This window comes from Micromys minutus (genome assembly GCF_963924665.1).
Source record: "Micromys minutus genome assembly, chromosome: 4".
Classification (NCBI taxonomy): Eukaryota; Metazoa; Chordata; class Mammalia; order Rodentia; family Muridae; genus Micromys; species Micromys minutus.
In genome coordinates, this window is record NC_137973.1 from 36,408,186 (window position 1) to 36,428,613 (window position 20,428).

The 20,428-nt window shown below is 46.0% G+C and overlaps 1 protein-coding gene across 1 annotated transcript in view; it reads right to left on the bottom strand.

Moving 5' to 3' along the window:
* Nucleotides 1-20,191, bottom strand: part of VANGL1 (VANGL planar cell polarity protein 1) — a 38,062-nt gene extending 17,871 nt beyond the window's left edge. Inside the window, exons 1-3 of the mRNA XM_080915573.1 lie at nt 20,057-20,191; nt 12,700-12,838; nt 7,091-7,698 (exon numbers count right to left, since the gene is read on the bottom strand). Of these exons, the coding sequence (XP_080771699.1) occupies nt 7,091-7,698; nt 12,700-12,838; nt 20,057-20,127 (818 nt within the window). The 5' untranslated portion in view covers nt 20,128-20,191. The remainder of the gene's footprint in view (nt 1-7,090; nt 7,699-12,699; nt 12,839-20,056) is intronic.
* Between the last annotated feature and the right edge of the window lie 237 nt (nt 20,192-20,428).

Here is a 20,428-nt window from a genome sequence, read left to right on the forward strand (position 1 = left end):
CTGGAAGTCCAAGACCAAAGCCAGTTTGGTTCTTCTGAGAAGTCCTATTCTGGTTTTCAGATGACTGCCTTGGTTTGTGTGTATGTGCACATGGTGCCTCTGTGTGCAAGGGCACTAATCCTATCAGACTAGATTCTTAGCCTAGGACAAGTAAGTCCAATTATTCTTTTAGCAGCCTGTCTTCACATACAACCACACTGGGATGAGGGCTTCACCAGGTATGTGGAAGAAACATAAAAATGTCTTTCCAGCAAAGCTGACCAACAACTGCTTGCAATAAATCATATATTCCTACGGCTTAAAAAAAGCAATTCCAGAGTTATTTCTTTTAAAGCATAGAAGGTTCTCTGGTTAGTTGCCAACCCTGTGAAGAAAGGGTTCACGTTCAATGCCAATTTATAAGATGCTCATAGTCCTACTGAATGAAGCACTAAACAAACAAACAAAAAGGAGTTAAAACCTGCAGCGCTTTGAGTTGTGTGGGCTTCTGTGGGTTCCTTTTCTGTTGAGGTATAGTTTATTGCTGTGTACTGTAATGCTAAATACTGCCCTTCCCCAAGCTCTGGTTGCACCTGATGAGATCCTCGGGGATGAGGAGGTCCTCACATACACCAAGAGATACTATGTAACCTTGCTCCTTAATTTAAAACTACTGGTTGAATAAAGATGCCTACAGCCTGTAGCTGGGCAGAAGAGAGGCAGGTGGGGCTTCTGGTCCTGACCTTGGGGTCTGAGGCAGAGACTATGAGGAAGAAGAGGAGATAGGAGAAGAAGAGATAAGATACTAAGGGATAGGTGGACCGTGAGCACACATGGGCCAGCATGGTGGAATAGAAGCGGCCCAGGCAGAACATGACAAGTTTTATCTTAGGGTTATTGACTGGGAAGTAGACAAAATAGCACAAAAGGGATGGTATCTGTGCTTTTCAGGCTTGTTCTAAACATAAAGGTTTTGTGTCTTTTGGGAACTAAGTGATCTAAGGTGAAGTAGAAACTCTCAATTCTCCCCTCCTCAATATTTACCACAATACTTTTCTCCTTCCTGTGGGTGATTATCAGCAAATTATTAATATTCCTACACAACCCCAGAACAGTACTTTGTTCCCATTTGTAACATATTTCTGGTTCTTTAAGATACAGACATTAAGTATCAGAACTATATATAAAATACAGGCAAACAGACTAGGGATGTGGAGCCTGAGGTGGAGATGTTGACAGAGATCTAGGATAGTAGTTCTCAACCTTCCTAATGCTGTGAGTCCTTTAATACAGTTCCTCATGAGCTGAACCCTACGCATAAAATTTTGTTGCTACTTTATAACTATAATTTTTCAGTTATAAATTATAATGTAAATATCCGATATGCAAGATATCTGACCTGTGACCCCTGTGGAAGGGGTATTTGACCCTCAAGGGATCAAAACCCACAGGTTGAGAACTACTAATCTAAAAGATTCTAAGACATAAGCCTGGGCTGGAGAGATGACTCTGTGGTTAAGAGCATTGATTGTTCTTCCCAAGGTCCTGAGTTCAAATCCCAGCAACCACATGGTGGCTCACAACCATCTGTAATGAGTTCTGATGCCCTCTTCTGGTGTGTCTGAAGACAGCTACAGTATACCTATATATAATAAATAAATAAATCTTTTAAAAGAGACATAAGCCTTTAAGAGATTATTTAGATAAAGTTAGCCTCCGAGCATACCTATGGAAGATTATCTGCACTGAGTTAATGGAAGTGGGAAGATTCACCGTAACTGTGGGCGGTGCCATCCCCTGGGCTGGGGTTCTGGGCTGAATAAAGATGAGAAAGTAAGCTGAGTATCAGCCTTCATAACTTTTTGCCTCCTATTTGCCTCCTAACTGGGGATGCAATGTGACAATCCACCTCAAGCTCCTGCTGCTACGATTTTCTCTCTGTGTCTGATGTCATGCTCAAAATGTGAGCCAACATACACTTTTCAAATCTAGACGTGCTTTAGCCAAGAATGCACACAGCAGAAGTGTTGCTGGGCTGGCGGCTCTAGGGCTCAGCTCTGCGGGGCCCGAGGATTCTACCTGAGCATCCTTGGAAGCAGAAAAGGACCAGAGCTGAGTCAGGCTGGCTCACTATGTGTATATAATCACACAGGGACCCAGCAGAGCCTAACCTATGCTGCAGAACCATTTGATGTAAAATGATGGTCATTACTGCATTTTAGATATCACACAGCACTAGGTCAAAGAAATCTTTGAAGGAGGTAAAGTAGAAAAGGTAAAAAATAAAGGGTTGACCAGAGAGCCCCAAGGACCAGTCTTCGACAACAGGTGAATTAAAGAACAGGTGACACTAAGGGACCAGAGAGAATAAGCCGGCGACCACTGACCCCTACCTCCTGACCACCCAGCTATAAAGAAAGCCAAATGAGTATAACATACATGACATCCGCTGGTACCCACTGATGTGAATTTAGACATAAACCCGCTCTTCAAGGCCAGTATAGTATGTGGTCACGATCATCCTGAAACCACACCATCTCTCACAATGCCTCACAGAGCTTTCTGAACCCTTTGTTTCCTCATCAACCAGTGAAGAGGACAGCGCCCACCCACAAGACTGTCCTGAAGACTAAGTGCTGTGTTCAAAGCAGGAAGGCACCTGACCCACACTGGGAGGCAGCTGTGTAGCTGGGTTAGTGTCTGCTCCAACAGTTACTGAGTTGTGCTTCTAAGATCTCGAAGCACAGAAAATGTTGCAGCTATGAGATGTGGTCATTTTAAGGTCTGTTTTCCATATTCATCTGGATTTCTCCCATCATGCAGTCAGTCAAAAAATAAATTATAGTTCTAGTTAAAGTCGAAGGAAATTTTGCAAATCACTGCGAGGAAACACGACAAGTGGGGTGTGTATGGACTGAGACACCCCCACCCCGGGAGCCATGGGGAACGGGTGGGGGTGGGGGGGCAACGAGCTGTACAGAGCTACCTGCTGCCGACTGCGAACAGCTCCCATAACCTGCCCTCAACCGGAAAGATGTTTGCCACTGTCCCACCTGTGCTGACCCCCAGAGGTGGGGTAAAGTAAGTCCAAACAAAAAAAGCCCTCATGACTTCTAACGCACCAGTTAAAGGCTAGGTCACATCTTACATCTATTTATGGAATTTCACAGTCTGCAACAATACTCTCTTCCATTTCTGAAGGTTTTCAAATAAACCCCAAATGATCCCTGCCCACAGGGGAAGCCACAGCAAGGGCCTTTTACGAGTGCTAACAAGGAGCCCATTTTCTTTATGAACCCAAAGAGTAGGCATTCTTTCGAAAACTCTCAAAAATAGCTTAGACCATTCAGGAAAACCTCCTTTGAAAAAACGGGAAGAAAGGACTCCACAGCACTGTACACCTAAGCCAATAGGTCACTCCAGGCAAAGGCTTTGCATAAAGGGAGAGAGGAAGGGCCTGGGGTTCAGGTTGGGTCTGCTAAAGACCTGCCATTCTGACGTCTTTCTTTGTCCTTCCTGCTCCCCCTTCCCTACTGTTTTAACAGTTTACAAAAGGCCTTAGAAGTTATATTTTTGCTCCATTGATGCTTCCCACCACAGCTGGGCTGCGCTTGGACCAGATTTAGCCCACGGAGCAGCAGGCGATGTAAACTGCACAGGGCCAGGGGGAGGTGCCGAGCCTGCTTCTGCTTCCAGGCCCTGGTTTTCACTGGACACCTAGCACTGCTGAAGGAGAGACAGGACACCTTTCCTCCCACCTCAGAATTCAGAATCACCTGAAAGGGACAAATGGGACCCAATAAAAGGAGGGAGAGTAAGGAGCAAGGGAAAAAAATCCCACTCAAATACTCCCTTCCATGAGTGTTAGGTATGTCACTTGCTGTTTTCCCGGGGACCTGAGGTGATTGCTTTTTGCAGCAGGCCACCAGCTCTGGAGTAATCTGGCTTCTGCCACCCAGTTTTGCCCCAGACCCACATAGCTAAGCAGTGAGGTAGCAAAGCTGCTGACAGGTTTGTTTCTCTTTCTTTCTTTTTTGACTTTCCAGGGGCTGTTGGGAAGACCCTCCCACTTGCACCCAGGTCTCATGTGGGGTTGAGGTCAACCTGTTTCAGAGAAGGATGGGAGCCCAGAGGGACTGGGACACAACGCTGCAGCTGGTCTCACTCACAGTCTGTGGCTGCCACAGTCCTGAATGCTACTCACCTGCTCCGCGACCACAGGTCAGTCTGAGAGCATCCACTATGACCAAACCTGCCTCAGAGCTGCGCTATTTACCACTAGGCTTCACAGCTGCCACTGTCTGAAACTTTCTAGCCTCCTGCGCCCTGGTTCCCATATGAAGTGTGGCAAAGCAACTGTCCACTTCAAAGCCATATGCCAGTCTCTCTTCAAGTGCCTGGGAGCCCTGGGAAACCCTGGACTTGGCTCTGTGAGAGATCATGGGGGTGGAGGGGATGTCCTTCTCCAGTACAAAGAATGGGAAGAAGTTTTCTAAGGTTCCAATGCCCCAGTGACTTCCTGGATTCCACAATTTTACTAGTATCCATGGAGTATTTGAAACCAACTTATCCTGCATGGCACACTAACCCAAACAGAAACTCCCCTGGGACTCAACCGTGGTGGCAGCAGCCTCGGACACTAAACCAGCCTGTCCTCAGGCAGTGTGAGCCGAGCCAGAGGATATGGATGAGAGTACACTTCAACAGGACACTGGATGGGCAGTGGGATCTGACGCCAACTGGGGCTGGGCCACCTCTCTGGACAGTGGATGAAACAATGACAATGCCAGTTATCCTGGTGGCCACTGCAGTGTTCTCACCCGTCCTGGCTGCTCTGCCATGTGACACACCAGCATTTACTGCTCAGGACAGTGAAACTATGAAGCCAGACATCCAAGGTGACTTATTTTTGTATTGCTGCGAAGAGATACCGTGGCCAAGGCAATTTATGGGAGAAAAAAGCATTTAATTTGGGGGCTCACAGTGTCAGAGGCTTAGAACCCATAGCCATGATCATCATGACAGGGAGCACGCAGCTGAGAGCTTACATCTCCCAGACAGAGGCAGAAAAGAAGAGCGTACTGGCTGGTTTTGTGTCAACTTGACACAAGCTGGAGCTATCCAGGAGAAAGAAGCCTCCCGTGAGGAAATGCCTCCATGAGATCCAGCTGTAAGGGCATTTTCTCAACTAGTGATCAAGGGGGAGAGTCGAGCCCATTGTGGGTGGTGCCATCCCTGGACTGGTAGACCTGGGATCTATAAGAAAGCAGGCTGAGCAAGCCAGGGGGAACAAGCCAGTAAGTAACATCCCTCCATGTCCTCTGCATCTGCTCCTGCTTCCTGACCTGCTTGAGTTCCAGTCCTGACTTCCTTTGGTGATGAACAGCATGTGGAAGTATAAGTTGAATAAACCCCTTCCTCTCCAACTTGCTTCTTGGTCATAATGTTTGTATAGGAATAAAAACCCTGACTAAGATGAATAGAGAGATAATTGTAAATAATAAATAGAAATAAATAGATGGAAACCACAAAGCCCACCCTCACTGACATATTTCTCCAACAAGGCCACACCCCCTAATTCTTCCCAAATAGTTCCACCAACTGAAGACCAAGCATTCAAATACATGAGCCTATAGGGTCCATTCTCATTCGAACCACCACAGTGGATCAATCACCCAGTAACCACATGGCTGCCAACTGTGGGTCATACTCCATGACAGGCACCAAGGATGCCAGGTGAATAAGACACAACTTGTATCATCGGGGATCTCAAAATGTATGGAAGGAAACAGATGAAAGAGTAGGAGGGAGATATGTCATAACAGGATCATTCATTCAGCCCAGCCCCATGACATTGGAGGGATATCAAATAAAGGTTGGCATGCAAGATATGTTGTATAAATTACTTACACTGTCTACCCGGTTCTTCATCCACAACACTGGAATTAATAAAATTACACAAAGCTTTATAGGGATAACCAGCATAGAGTGCCTACCTTCATTTATTTATAAAACAAACAAAAAGACTCTCACCTTTTGAGTGAACCATGCCAGAATACACTAAAACTATGCACAAATATGAGTTTTAACCTTTCTCATATTACACAAACATTTTTGAAACAATCTTTACGCATCTGTAGTCGGCAGCTGGAGCCTGACTCTTCTTTTTTTTCTTTTTAGACAGGGTCTCTCTGTGTAACCCTTACAGTCCTGGAACTCACTCTGTAGACCAGGCTGGCTTTGAACTCACAGATATCTGCCTGCCTCAGCCTCCTCATGCTGGGATTAAAGGTGTGAGCCACCAACACTGGCTGGAGCCAGACTCTTTCTTAGTCACTAGGGTAAGCACATAACTGATCAAACCAAACTATCTTTGAGAACGGAAACAAAAAGGAGCTAACAATCTCACTGAGTTACCAAGGTAAACTAGATGCACCATTTTTAAAAAATGGCATTATATTTTGAAATGTTTCAGGAGTGTGATATATACTTGTTGTATACATTTCATAATGATGTTTTTGATAAAATGCATCATGTATTTAAATATATTCACTAACCCATAATAACCTCAACCCTTTCCTATTTCTTCTCCTATTGTGCATCTCCATTTCCCTTCCCCAAATAGATCACAGACCTCCTATTTTCATGAGTGAGCTTCGCATATGTGTGTGCATGTGTGTGTATGCGTACATACATGCACATATACATCGCTTTTTAAAATCCATTCATCTGCTGGTGGACAACTAGGATGACTCCAAAACTTGGCTACAGTAAGTACCTGATGCATTATCTTGGACAGAATGAAAGTACTAGTCACCTCACCCATCATCCCTAAGCCAAGTTCACAGTTAAGGTAGGTAGCCGTGATTGTGTCTATCTTTGGGAATTGCAATAGAGGAAGAGGGTGAGTCCAGAAAAACCCTGACCCTAGCTGAGAACCCCACAGGAAAGGCATGGACACCCCTCCGCTCACACGGCTCCTACTAAAACCAGAGAAGGGTCAGGCACTTGCCTCTAGGACTTGACTTCATTCACCCTGCCGACTAATAGCCAGCCGTCTTCTGGAGTTCTTGATCTTCCTTTCTGCATACCGGGTGTGCGTGCCCCTTACCTCAAGTGTCCTAAGCTGTAGAAGCGGGACTCTCCGTCGGTGGAGCGGACCACCTGCAGCGTGAACATGGGCTGCAGCTGCCTCAGCTCCAGCAGGACGATGGCAAGGTAGTGGATGAAGAGAAGCGCGTCCACGAGAGAGACTGCATACTGCACGATGTCCTTGTAATTCTGGTCCCGAGAGTCCAAAATGCGGACCCCATAAAAAAGCCAGTAAGAAATCACGAAAAGAAAGATAAGGACCAATAACAGTGCTCGGAACACAAACACCCGCGGCACATCCGCTCTTTGCTTCCGGAAGAAAAGCGCCCAGGTTCCGATGAGCAGGATGAGCAGTTTGAACGATACGGAAATGAGTAGTCCCTCACAAATGGCGCCACAGGGTTTCAGCTCCTCCCTCCACAGAATCTGGGGAAGCAGGATGAAGGCAATGGGGGTGAGGAAGACGAGTAGTCCAAGGAACGAGGCAACGGTGAGGCCCAGATAACGCTTGCAATCCAGCCCCACACTGTCCTCCATATCCTTGCTAATCCTGGCAATGTCCTCTTGGGATATGCTGTGCTCTGAGGTGCCTGTGATGGCTGTGGTGGTCTCTCCCCAGTTGTCATCCTGATGACAGAGAAGACAATGAGGGTGATTTATGAAAGCCACAACAAAACAAAATACTTCAGTTACCCAACTTTTCTTGGAAATGTACATAGAGTCAGCTTTTAAAACAGGGACACTTTTAACTACAGCTGTTTTCATTGAAACGTTCAAAATGTATTTTATATTTGCTCTCTGAACCTAGAAAGCACGATTTAACCTTTCAATTTGTTTGGGAGATTGCATAGCTGTGACACATTGTCAGTCCTTGAATTGAAAGGTTCTGAGAAACCCAGGGGTCTGGGCCTCTCTGCTCTGACATGACTGGCAGTCGTTAGACCGAGCTGTGGCTTCTGTGTTACAGGAGAACAGCCACCCTTACCGCAGTATACCCCGTGCTAGGTTCTAGGCTTATAAAGCCCAAATCTAGACCTTCCAGTAGCTCCACAGAGCAGAGAGCATAAAACAGGAATTCCTACCACACAGGCAAACTCGGCCCCAGCTGAAGCGTATTACCTAAATTTCTGTATGACGTTTATAGGGCTCACTTCAGTAAGAAGCAGCATTAAGACCTCTTTGACATGACTTCTCACTGACTAAATGAAGGAAATTCAAAACCCTACGGCCAGAAGAGCAAAGTTCTTTCTAAAACACATTTTCATGATAAATGGAAGGAGGGCGTAGGAGTATCAGGGTTACTACAGCTTTAAGTTCATCACTTTCTCCTTTGATGCTTCTCAGCCGTTGCTAGTGTGGGCACTTGGCCTGTTCATTCAGCAAGAATCTGTTGCTAGGCTATCAAATGCTTCTGCTGTTTCACTGGAAACCAGGACACACCAGAAACCATATGTGTGAGCTCCATGCGTATGATTTAACCAGGAAAAACAGTCCCGTATAGAGAAATGTATTGGAATGAGGACATCGGCTTATGACAGATGGAAGTGGCAACATAGATCACTCCTACCAAACACACCATGTTTACACTCATGTGGATCACAGCAGTGAATCTTTGGATTTGTGCACTTAATCTGGAGAAGCCATAGAATCTGGGAAGCTAGAGTGACCATTGGTGGAGGGGAGGAACCAAGGTCTTAAAAAGAGAGGACTGTAGGTCACAGGTTGTAGGATGGGGAAAGAGGAGAGGGAAAGGGGAATTTAAGTGTGGAGAGGATTCAGGGAAGGGAACTACTATTTTACAAACTTCACATATACATAAATTCAAATAAAAGAATGTAATTGGAATCACCCTACACAAGGCGTAAAGTTCCTCCCAGAAGGCTCAGGTTATCAAACAAAAAGCCCAGGACTCAATAGGAAGACCTTCCTGCTGCAGACATCACACTCTCTGATCATAGGAGATGGAGAAATCAAGTAGGAACTGACAAGGAATCTTCCTCCCTGCTGGCTGGTTTCCATAGTACAGTGGGAAAGTCATCAGTAGTCTGACTCACTGTGAACTCTCTGATCTACAATAATGACCAGTGTGGGAAGAGCTGCCATAGTGGTTATGAACGTTACGATGCAACCAACTGCTTACTGACTGTATTTAAAGCCTGCTCCACAGGAGGAAACAGACCTAGTACTGTACTTCTGGCCAAGAATCCATAGTTGGGAGCTCACAGATTTCAGGGGGATACCACCACCATTATTCTGCTAAACACTCAGACTAAATCTCTCTACCTATTGGTTAGTGTAGCTCTCAGAAAGGTTTCTTTGCGACGTAGGCAGCAATTAACACAGAGATTCAGAACTAGTTAGCTTAAAAGGAAAGGTGACTCAGTCACAAATGGGGCATCTTGCATCACACTCCTTCTGTTTGAGGGTCAGGGACCACTGCAGAAGAGGGGATGAAAGAATGTAAGGGCCAGAGTTCACGGGGAATCCAGGAAAAATCATATCTTTGGGACATAATAGGACACAGCATTCACTCACTGATTCACAGCAGCTGTGGTTGGCTGGACAAAACAACTCAGTTAACAATCCATCGTGGAGTGGGAACGCTCTCACGAGTCCCCACACCTAACTAAGGAGCAAATAGCAGTTCATGGATCCTGGGGGATGAAGAGGCAGTTTGGTTTTTGCCCATGGCTGGTCAACAATCCAATGGATGACTCAGACCAATACATAGATTGGATTGAGTAAGTGCTTAAAATTGGACACATGATTTGGGAACGGGTGAGAAGGTGGGGGTGGATCTGGGAAAAACTATTAGGAGGAGTGAATATGATAAAAAAAATATATCCTATGCATGTATGAAATTCTAAAATAATCAATAAAAACATATTTAATATCTAAAAGATCCGTGAAAAGAAATAATGTTTTATCATTAAAAAGTTATAATTTATGAAGAATATGAGCAATGTTGGGAGTGGATAGTAAAGATTTCGACCTGGGGACATGGAGACCATCAACTTAGGAAGTCAGACGTATGACCATGAGAGAAATGGTCTGAGACAATAGTGAGAAGCAGCCAGGTCCCTCAGGCACTGCTGGTAGAGTTTAAGTTGGTTTAACACCACCAGAAAATTAGCCTGACACTTTCACAGTGATTTAGATATGCACTGAACTATATGAACCAGCAGTTCGACTCCTAGATTTTATCAAAAGTTAATGGAAATAAATCCACAAAAGACCTATAAAGATATTCACAAGAGCTTAATCCATCAGAGTTAGAATGTATGCACCTCAAATGTCCACCCACCAGAACAAATACCAAACTGTGGTCAATTCAGTGGAACACTAGTCAGCAAAACTAATAAAGAGTGAACTGTTGAAACACATAGAACATGGACACGTATCAAAACCCTCATGCTGAGTGGGGAAAACTCATATGATTCCAATTATATCCAACTCTACAACAGGCAAAACCAACCCACTGAGGTGGAGATCCAGCAGCAGCTGCCCTAGAGTGGAGGAGGTGGGGGTAGGGTCAACTGGAAGAGGGAGGAGGGTTTTTTGTGCTCAGGGGTGTGGATTCATCTGCTAAGATTTATCAGAGTACACCCTTGAGAACAATTGGGTTTCTGTGTATAAATGTAGGCCAGTCTTTTTTAAAAAGAACATCAACAAGAGAAAACAAACCACAAAGACATACACCTTGCTTTAATATAACTAAGAGAAGACGAGTCCACAGGCTATAGAAAACAGTTGGCTTCAGAGGACTGGACTCAGAGAAGACAAATGTTGGATTCTACACATGCGATTGATAAATCCCTGCTGAAGTAACCATTACTAATAGCATGTGGCCCTTCTGTTATGTGATACCACTGCTCTGACTCAGCTGTGTTATCAACTTCCTGCCGGTGCCTTGCTAGCGACATCTCTGTTCATTTTAAGGGCGTATGTACATCTCTGTCTAAAAAAAGTAGGGCTCTGCAAAGGCTTCTTTCAAATTTGAGGTCTTTGGGAGTTGGGGAGGGTGGGAAATGGATCTGAACTTGACCATTGTAATCCCTTAGATTCTCAGAAACCGGGGACAACAAACGTCTAATTACCCAAGTTGACAGAGTTGCTGAAACACACAACCTCCAAAGGGTTCCCTCATCACACCACCCTGCTGTAAGCATAAACAGCTTCCCAGGGAACTCAGGGTACAAAGAGGAAATATTTTTACAGTGGGTTACTAGCACCCCTGAATATACGTCCAGGGGGAAACTGACCTGTGAAGCTTTTAAGAATGATCTGGTCCTAAGATTGAACAAATCCATCCCCCATCCATCCACCCATCCATCCCCTACGATCCATCCATCCATCCATCAATCCATCCGTCCATCTGCCTTCCTAGAACCAAGCAAGCAGCGAAACACCATTAAAGGAATTTGCTCACTACTGTGCAAACCCCACCTTCAGTGGGGAAGAACAGTTATGAGTCTCTATGGCATCTGTATCCTTGGAGGGAGTGTAGTTCCAGTCTTCCTATCTGATTACAAACAAATGCCTCTCTGTGGGTATCTACAGGTGTGCATGGATACATGCTTATCTCTGTTCCTGCATCTTTATAGCTGTGTATTCCTGCATTGCTTTGTTTATGTCAGGCAAGGCTGGGCATGAAACATTTCAGGAGATGTGGGGGGCAGGGGCAGTGCAAACATACTTCTGAATATAGCTCACACATTTATTTAGATCAACGAGGCTGCCAAACAGTTGGGACTCACAGACAATCCCACACAACTTTCTTTTACTTTTTACGCAAGAAAGTGCTGGTATTTTAAAAACTAATTGACTTCATTTAAAGTCCTAATGCTAAAATTACTTAAACATGCCAGGCCTAGCAACCCCAAATTCCTGCAAATCTCAGTGGCTGCCATCTGGACCAGAGAAGCCCCTGGATCTTGACAGAGGAAACCCATTCTCTAGATTTGTCCCAGTCCCAACCTGTGACCTTGACACTGATGTATCCCAAAGACCACCACTACTAACCCCAAAGTTTGCTGGATGTATTTGCCCCTGATCTTTGACCAGATTTCTATGCTTGCCACCTGAATGACAACGCCTTGACTTCTTTCATGTTACCTACTTTCTGTGCTGACTCTTTGAGTCAATGTTAAGCATTCTCTGATGGTGCATTTTTGTTTGGGTTTGGGGTTTTTTGTTGTTGTTGTTGTTTTTTTGTTTTGTTTTATTTTGTTTTGTTTTTGTTGGTTTGTTTCTAAGGGATCCCCTGCCCTCTCCAGTCCTGTTCCATTTTGGAACGAGTCTCCAGGGACTCTTGCCAGTAACTTTTCCCTTTTCTGACCTGTCATCAGCCATGCTGGCTTCTTTCCAACACCATTCAAACCAATTTCATGGCAGAACCCCTCCCCCCACCTCCACCCCCCATCCCCCAACTCCAGCTATTCAATGGTAGGATCTGTTGTCCTTAGACCAACAAGAAAACCAAAGAAATAGATAAACTCATTAAAGTGCTAGAAAAACCAAAGATTAAAAACCCAAGAGAACTTAGTGCAACAAAACTTAGGAAACCATTTGCTGGAGAGGAGCCTGGCTGCCTGGCAGCTGGCTTAGAGCAGAGCCTTTGATCCTTACCTGAACTTCCTCTGTGCCGGTGCGGGCAGAGTCATTTGCCAGCAGGGGCTCTCCAGTGGGAGCCTGGATGGTGACAGACTTTTCTGACCCTCTGCCATCTTTATTCCGTGGCGATTTGTGTCTTTCTCTTGTTCTTTCCCTGGGGGGAAAATAATCCAATAATCAGACACCAAAATTTATGTCAGGTTAATTACTCTCTAACCCACAAAATACATACATACATACATACATACATACAATACATTATATTTTGACTTTAGGAAAATTCTGTGCCTACACCACACCCCCCACACTGCATTCATACCTACCCACCCCCACAGCCTGGCAAGACTAAGATTCCCTTAACTTTCCCAACTAAGTATGCTCAAAACAAAGACTGCCCTTCCTCCACTGACAAAGCTCACATTTCTTCAGAGCCTAGTTTTAGAAAGCCATCCTCAGGCACATTTTACTGTGATAATTACTCAGCTGAGTTGGTCATCATTTGTCTAAACTAATGAGGAATGTTTTTTACCGGACAAACACTACACTGGATCATATCTAAATTTTGGTCTGGGGGGAAAAAAAGAAAGGAAAAAAAATCTGGGACATGATAACCACCGAATAATTTGGGACAAGAAGAAAGGAAATCCTAAACCAGGACAGGGACTCTTGTACTTTTCTTTCTTACAAAAGCCATTCTGTAGGTTCTGACAGAGCTCAAAGCTACCCAAAGAAATAAAGGTGAAACAAATGGCCCCAAGGGGTGTGTGTCCCAGGCCACCTAAGCAAAGAGGGCTTTCTGTACTCCCACTCCGGAGGAACTTCATGGGTGGTCTTCCAGAGACAGTATGAGGACACCACTGTTAAGTCTTAAAACTACAAAAGGCATCAGTCACAGTGGCCAAGCCCTAGAGGTCACAAGCCAGTCAATAAGCAGTAATGAGAAGGATACAAAAGCGGCCCTGCAAGTGGCCTAAGTCAGTGTGTCTTCTTGGCCTCCAGTCTCCACCTGCGACCTGACATCCGTCTTTCCTATACCCAGATGTCCTCAGGCCCAAGGCTTCCCATTTTGTGTGCAAAGCCTCTTATGTGTGACCTTGCACACATCACTTAGCCTCAGTTTCCCTTTGTGGGGAACAGAATGGGGGCCATGACGTAACATATACAAGGGAAAGTGTGTGTGCTCAGTACAGGCGTGGAGTGAGTGCCCAATGTACAGTAGCCATCTTTAGCCAATGGCAAAAAATGGTGTCTGAACTTTGTGAAGGAGACTGTCCCGGAGAGAAGGACACAAAAGAGCCATGAGCACACCGTGGACACACCATGAGCATACCATAAGCACACCACGGACATGCCATGAGCACACCACCAAACCCTCTTCCCCACTACACATTTATCTCCAACTAACCTACTACTTAGCTACAACAAGGAACCCCTAGAACAAATTGACTGTGTGGCAGATCTATGGCCAGACTCCTACCTTGGGAACCCCTCCCTTAGATAAGCACTAGATAATTCCTACAAGGAACAAAGGGGTTCCCTGGCAGACAGTTTTTCAAGGACAATAGCTCCACTCTTAGCCAGATAACTAGAAATCAGTGTGTTCTGGTTAGCTGTGTGTGGTTCCTGCCAGGCGACTGGGGGACTGTGAAACAGGCAGAGAATCTGACTGTTCACCCAGAGCTGTATCAGATGATGTCACTCTTCCCTTCCTTGGCCCCTTCACACAGCACTTGGCTAAGATTGAGACCGTATTAGCTCCATTCAATTCTAACTAGATTCTGAGGCCAGTATTACCGCCCCATCTCACAGATGAGAAAACTAAGGCTCAGGGAGTTTAAGCACCTTCCAAAAGTTGTGGTAAGGAGCAGAACAGGAACTGATGCCAAATCTGTTGCCACTATTTCTATTCAAAGCCACTATGTGACAGTGTTTTGAGGAACAATTAGATGTCTAAAAATTAGCACATATAATTTTATAAAACAACGAGATTTTATCATGATACTTCCCATACATAAAGATAGTGTACTTAGGTTCAGTTCACCCTTTTCCCCCTCCCCCACTGGTCACCTTCCTTTCCTAAATATCCAAAAGTTGGAGATTACATGGAGTCAACATTCCTAGCCTTCATCTCCTCACCCTATACAGTCGCACTGCTGGAATTATGAAGTAGGTCTTTGAGGTCACCATTGGCTGTGACCACAGATAGTCTTAGTTGTGTGTACTGGGTTGTCTGAAGGGTCTCCTCTGTGAGCAACTGTGAGCAGTGTAGGAGATTCCTGCTTCTAACTTGGTTAGCCTTCAGAGTGAATTTCAGGCTAGGTCTAGAACTGTAAATCCACCAGGTCCCACCTGCAGTCCCCGGAGGATCCCCGCCCCTTCCACTTCCCCTATAATTCTCCATTTGTCACTCTTGTTGGCCATCAGCCTAGTCCCATGTTTATCTAACCTGGTTCTCTATAGAAAATTCCCGTAGGTCAAATCCTGTGACGGCAAAGATTCTACTGAAACAAAACCCTTTTGCTTCATGCCAGTTCCTGATTCCTGAACATCACAGGGGTGAAAAGTAGGTGGAAAGCAACCAGGACTAGAAATGACTGTACTCCTCTCCCCTGGACCACCCAGCTGGGTTCTTAAAGGACCCAAGAGCACTGCGAATGGAACAGCAAGCATCTACGCAGCTTTGTCTCACAGCTCCGGTGTAACAACTCAAGTGAGCCAGGTAAGAATGTTTTGTATCGGAGGCCAAGTCACGTTCCATGGTCCAGCTCCTGCCCCTCTACACCAGTGTTCTCATTTCTCAGACTCCTGGTGCAGACAAACCACCTGAGATGCAGAGATTGGGTGGCCCGGCCCTCAGAGAATTTGGGAGGAAAACAATAGGAATCTAGATTTTCTCACCAGCACCCCAGGTCATCAGGATGCAGGTGACCCAAGGACTGTTCCTGAAGGCTTTCCCATGTTTCCGGGGAGGCTGTAGGAATTCCTACTTAGAAGGGTGTGTGTGTGTGTGTGTGTGTGTGTAAAATGCCTTGTGAATGCAGGGGATCAAAATCCTGGGTTCCATCGGCACCTGAAGACACGTGCACAGATTCACACACATAAATAAAAACAGCCCTTTTCTTTTTAGTATTGCATGGATGCAGGGCAGTGTGCAGTCCCGACTGGGGTAACTCAGAATAGGGGGGGTCTTATCAGTGCTGCACCAAGAGAGCTGCTCCCTGTATTACCTCACTGTGGAAGGGAGTGAGACTCACCGCACGGCAGTTACAGAATCACTGCTGTTAGTTACCGCTCTGGGCAGGTCTCCAGGCCAAGCCAGGACTTAGCAGTGACGTCCAAGAAAAACACTGCTGACCATCCATCCAGTGCTTTCTAGTTTGTAGAACTACAAACCTCTAAGAGGTCATCTCACTGCAGAGCATACCTAAACGCTCATCCCTGTAGCTGTAGATACGTAACAAGGGGAAGGAGATATGGTTCAGTCAGTAGAGGGCTTGCCTAGTGATACTGAAGCCTTGGGTTCAATCCCTAACACCACATAAACCAGACATCATGGTACACACCCGTGACCCTTAGAGACATATGGAATTTGAGGCCACCTTGGGATAGCAAATGGATGCTGTAAGTTTCAGAAACCTCTATCTGTGGCTGCCTATTCTCCTAGGAGACAGTTCCCCAATGACCGAGATGTGTCTAAGAGTGTAAAAATAAGTAAGAATCCAGTGGGAGTAGACGGTTTAATAAACCAATCAATGGAATATTAAGACATAGCCAAGATTTAACTGCCTAAGTGGTAAGGATCACATGGGGGGCCCTTTTCTGGGGAGCCTTGTGGCCCATAGGAATCTGTATCTTTATTGCTAAATCTGTCTTCCTGCTTCCTTGGCCCACAGGAGAAAAGATAAGTCTATCAGTCCAAAGATAATACTGTCAGTGCAAAAGATAAGTGTATCAGTGCACCGTGTGCACATACGCATGAGAGGGTGGGGAGAGCAAGCTGCAGCATGCAAGAGGCAACCGTGTGCACAGGTAAATGCATCACCATTTGGGTAATTTGCTAGCTGAGCCCTGGGGAGCTGCCGCAACACCCCCAGGTCCAGCAGACCGCCTGCAATTCCCACACTGTCCCTACTTACAGTCAGCATTTCCTGGGCAGGCCATTTCCTCCTGTTGCTTGTGTTTCTAAATGAGGAAAGCCCCCCTCCCCCAGTTACTCCTCCCTTTCCTCCTCCCCCACTACCCACTCACTACCTGTCTTCCCATTGGGGGTGGAACAAACAGGCTCTGAGTCCCCCTTCAGAACAATGCATTTTATAGCACATGAGTCACATTCCCTTTTAAAGGTGGTGGCATTCTCTTCCAAAGGGCCCACACGCCTGAGACTTGCAGAGGGTCTTCCTGACCTGCCAATATCTGGGAGCCATGTTCCTCCCTGTGCCTCAGTTTTACCACCCATAAAACAGAGCTCCCAACTCCTGCTCTGCTAGGGCTGTTGTAAGCATGGGAGAGGGGGACCATGAGGGTCCTTAAAGGTGCTCCCCAAATGATGCTTAATGCTTCCAGCTGCTGCTGATGACAGGTCAGAGGAGATTGGCTGCAGACTGTACACTCTCTTAACGAAGCTAACTGGACACTCTCTCTGGAGGGCAAAGGCAGCAGTGACCTCTTTGTCAGAAACAGGACTGGATGGTGGCCAACCTTCTAAGACAACCAGTGTCACTAGGCACTTCATTCCTTCCCGAGTTGGAGCTGTGCTAAAATTACCAAGAGACCAGGGCCCTTTCTTTCCTAGTCCTTCATTTAAACTCCCTACAAATGATCAAGTAGAGGAGCCTTCACGGGGCCCTCCTGGGAAAAGAAATGCCCGAGGCAGCCGGCTCTCAAGCCCTGGGAGGCTCCCTCACTGTTGGACACTCTTTCTGCCTTGGCTAAGCATTCCACAGCACCAACCGTGAGTATATTACAACCTTTGGCCCTTGCCTCTGTGGTCTTCCCTCAGACAATTCAATGCAACAGGAGGCGTGGGGGGCTTCAAAGATCCACCGAGTGCACACACAGCCCTGCAGCTCGAACCCCTCACTCAGCTCCACTTGGCATAGCCGGAGCTCCGCTCAGCCCTCCTCCCGGTAAGTGCTCTGCAGTGTTCCTTGATCAATTGATTAAAAGCCTCTGTTCCAACTCACATGTGCCAAGTACTTTCCACAAGGGATCAAGACAGAACTAAGCGTTCTGCATGTCATCTTAATTGAAAGTTATAGTCTCTTACAGTTCCCATAACAGCACTAGAGAATCCATTTCTGGGTCCCCAGGAGGTCCGGGGAAGCAGCAGCAAGCAGCCATGGGCCTCGAAGTGTGCAAGTCTTGGTGGGCGTGCAGACGAAAGCAGAAGCTGGCCCCATTCAGAATTCTCTGAATCCTCACCTGAATTCTCTGAAATCCTGCAGCCCCAGAGGAACCCCAAATTCCTATTTACACCATCTGGAAGAGGAAGTCCAACGCCCCAGCAAGCCAGCCACTTTTTCCAGTTAGGTCCAAAAAGCAGGTATCTGAAAACAGCTGTTTCTGGTATTTTATAATAAATCTGTCAAGTTCATCCACCAATCAAAATCTGCAATGATTTTTTAAAACCAGGGCTCTCTCGGGATCTGGGCTGTAGAATATCACTGTAGGCTTTCTTCTTTCCTGCCCCTGAAGCACCCACACTGAGTACCTTTCATCCTCACTGGCAAAGCGAGCTGAGCTCCAGCATAGGACACGATGCGGGGATGATTAGAAAATAAAGCAACAATTTTTTAAAAAGCCAGCCAGAAGTCCATTTTCTGAAAATAATGGCGTCTAGTGAGCGTTATCTGTAAGGAGCGCCTTTTTACACTTTTATTCCACTCCCTTTATTGTCTTAAAGACACAGTCTCTCTGTGCAGCCCTGCCTGCCTGGCCTGGAACTTTCTACGTGCTCTGCAGACCAGGCTGGCCTCCAAATCACAAATTATCTGCTTGCCTCTGCCCCCTCAGTGCTAGCATTAAAGGCCCCTGACCCTTATCACTTTCACTTTTTAAAAAATTACAAAACACAAATTTGTCCGGAAAAATAAAGTTTGAGTGCCCAACTCCCTATCTATCAGTCTCTGCCAAGTGCCCCTTCCCAGCAGATGCCACACCCAGCAGCTTGGAAAACGCTGGCGGACTTCTTTCCAGGTGTGGCCACCCACACAGAGTCCATGAAGCGTACATCTCATTCTGAAATCTCACTCTGGGTACAGTTACTTATATGGTGATCTGCTCACTGGGAGAAGCAAACACCAGGATGGCCAGCACTTCCACACAGTGCACAGCTGTGGCCACAGCTGGGCCTCTGAGCTGGGGTCAGCTGTTACCTTTGAACAAAGGTGCTGAAATACCAAGACTTGAAAGGGCATTAACACAGCCACGAGAGAGACCTCCTCCTAGGGGCTGAGTTAATCATTTTCCATGTATACCTTATTCAGCCCTCACCAGTTCTAGAAGGAGGAGATCCCTATAACCATTTCACAGAGGAGGAGACACCTTAGCCATTGCATTATTACCCTGCACAGTGAAGCACAACCCAGTCATCATTTTTCTGTTCATTCACCCATCTATCTCCACTCAGCGAGCATTCTGCCCCCGAAAATGCACTTGGCCCTGTGAATACCAACCCAGGTCTCTTCCTTCAGCAGAGGAAGGGGAATTTGGCCCCATCACTTGGGATGGTGTTTTCAAATCCTGACTCACTTGGAAGACTAGTTCACTTGGAGAAATCAGAGGCCAGGCTAAGCAAGCACATTCGTGTATGTGTGCATATCCAAGTGTGTGTGTGTGTGTGTGTGTGTGTGTGTGTGTGTGTGTGTGTGTGTGAGAGAGAGAGAGAGAGAGAGAGAGAGAGAGAGAGAGAGAGTGTGAGTGTGTGTGTGTGTGTGTGGTGTGTCCTAGCTAGCTTCAGAGCAGATGCTTAATAGCCAGTGAGTCAGCAGCTTTGGGTAAAGCAACAAATTAACACCTGCTTTTGAACTTTCATTTACAGTTATCAGTAAAGCTGGAAGAAACAGACACCTGTAAGAAGTACTTAGAAATGAGAAACATTTCCACTGCTGAGGAAACTTTAATTTAAAACCAATTGTGAGAAATTAAGGTCATCAACTCTAATGGCAGCTATAAAATGTAAATTGGCAGTATAGTGATTCCCCAAGCATGTCAACTGCCCTTCCAGCTTGGCTTCTCATGCTCCGGTGGACTGAATCCTCAGCATCCTCCGCCTTTCATGCAGGCTGTTGTAAAACTGGTTCTCTAACAGAAAGCCCTACCAACCTACTAGTGCTCTTACATAGTACGATGGAGTGGCTGATCACTTACATACCCTTGCCTGTGAGATTTTTTTGAATGGCTTGAGTAGTAGGAATATCCAGAATACGTGGATTCGGTATCCATAGCAATGGTACTCTGATGAAGGAGCAAGGGTGTTCTCCCAGTGCGGTCTCACCTACTAGCTCTGAGGGGCTTGTAGGACTCAGAGACACTAGACTTCAACAGGACTCTGTAAAGAGGAGGAAAAGGAGAAATTAATCCTCAAAGTCAAAGGGCTGAAAGAGAAACCAACAACAATCAACTCTCCTCTGGGGGGTGTCTGTTATAGAAGAATATGGGTAAGCATTAAAGTCAAACCTCCAAATGCACCACTTACCCAGGAACAAGCTTCAAAGGTGTCTATGAGGCAAGTGGGGTGCTAGCA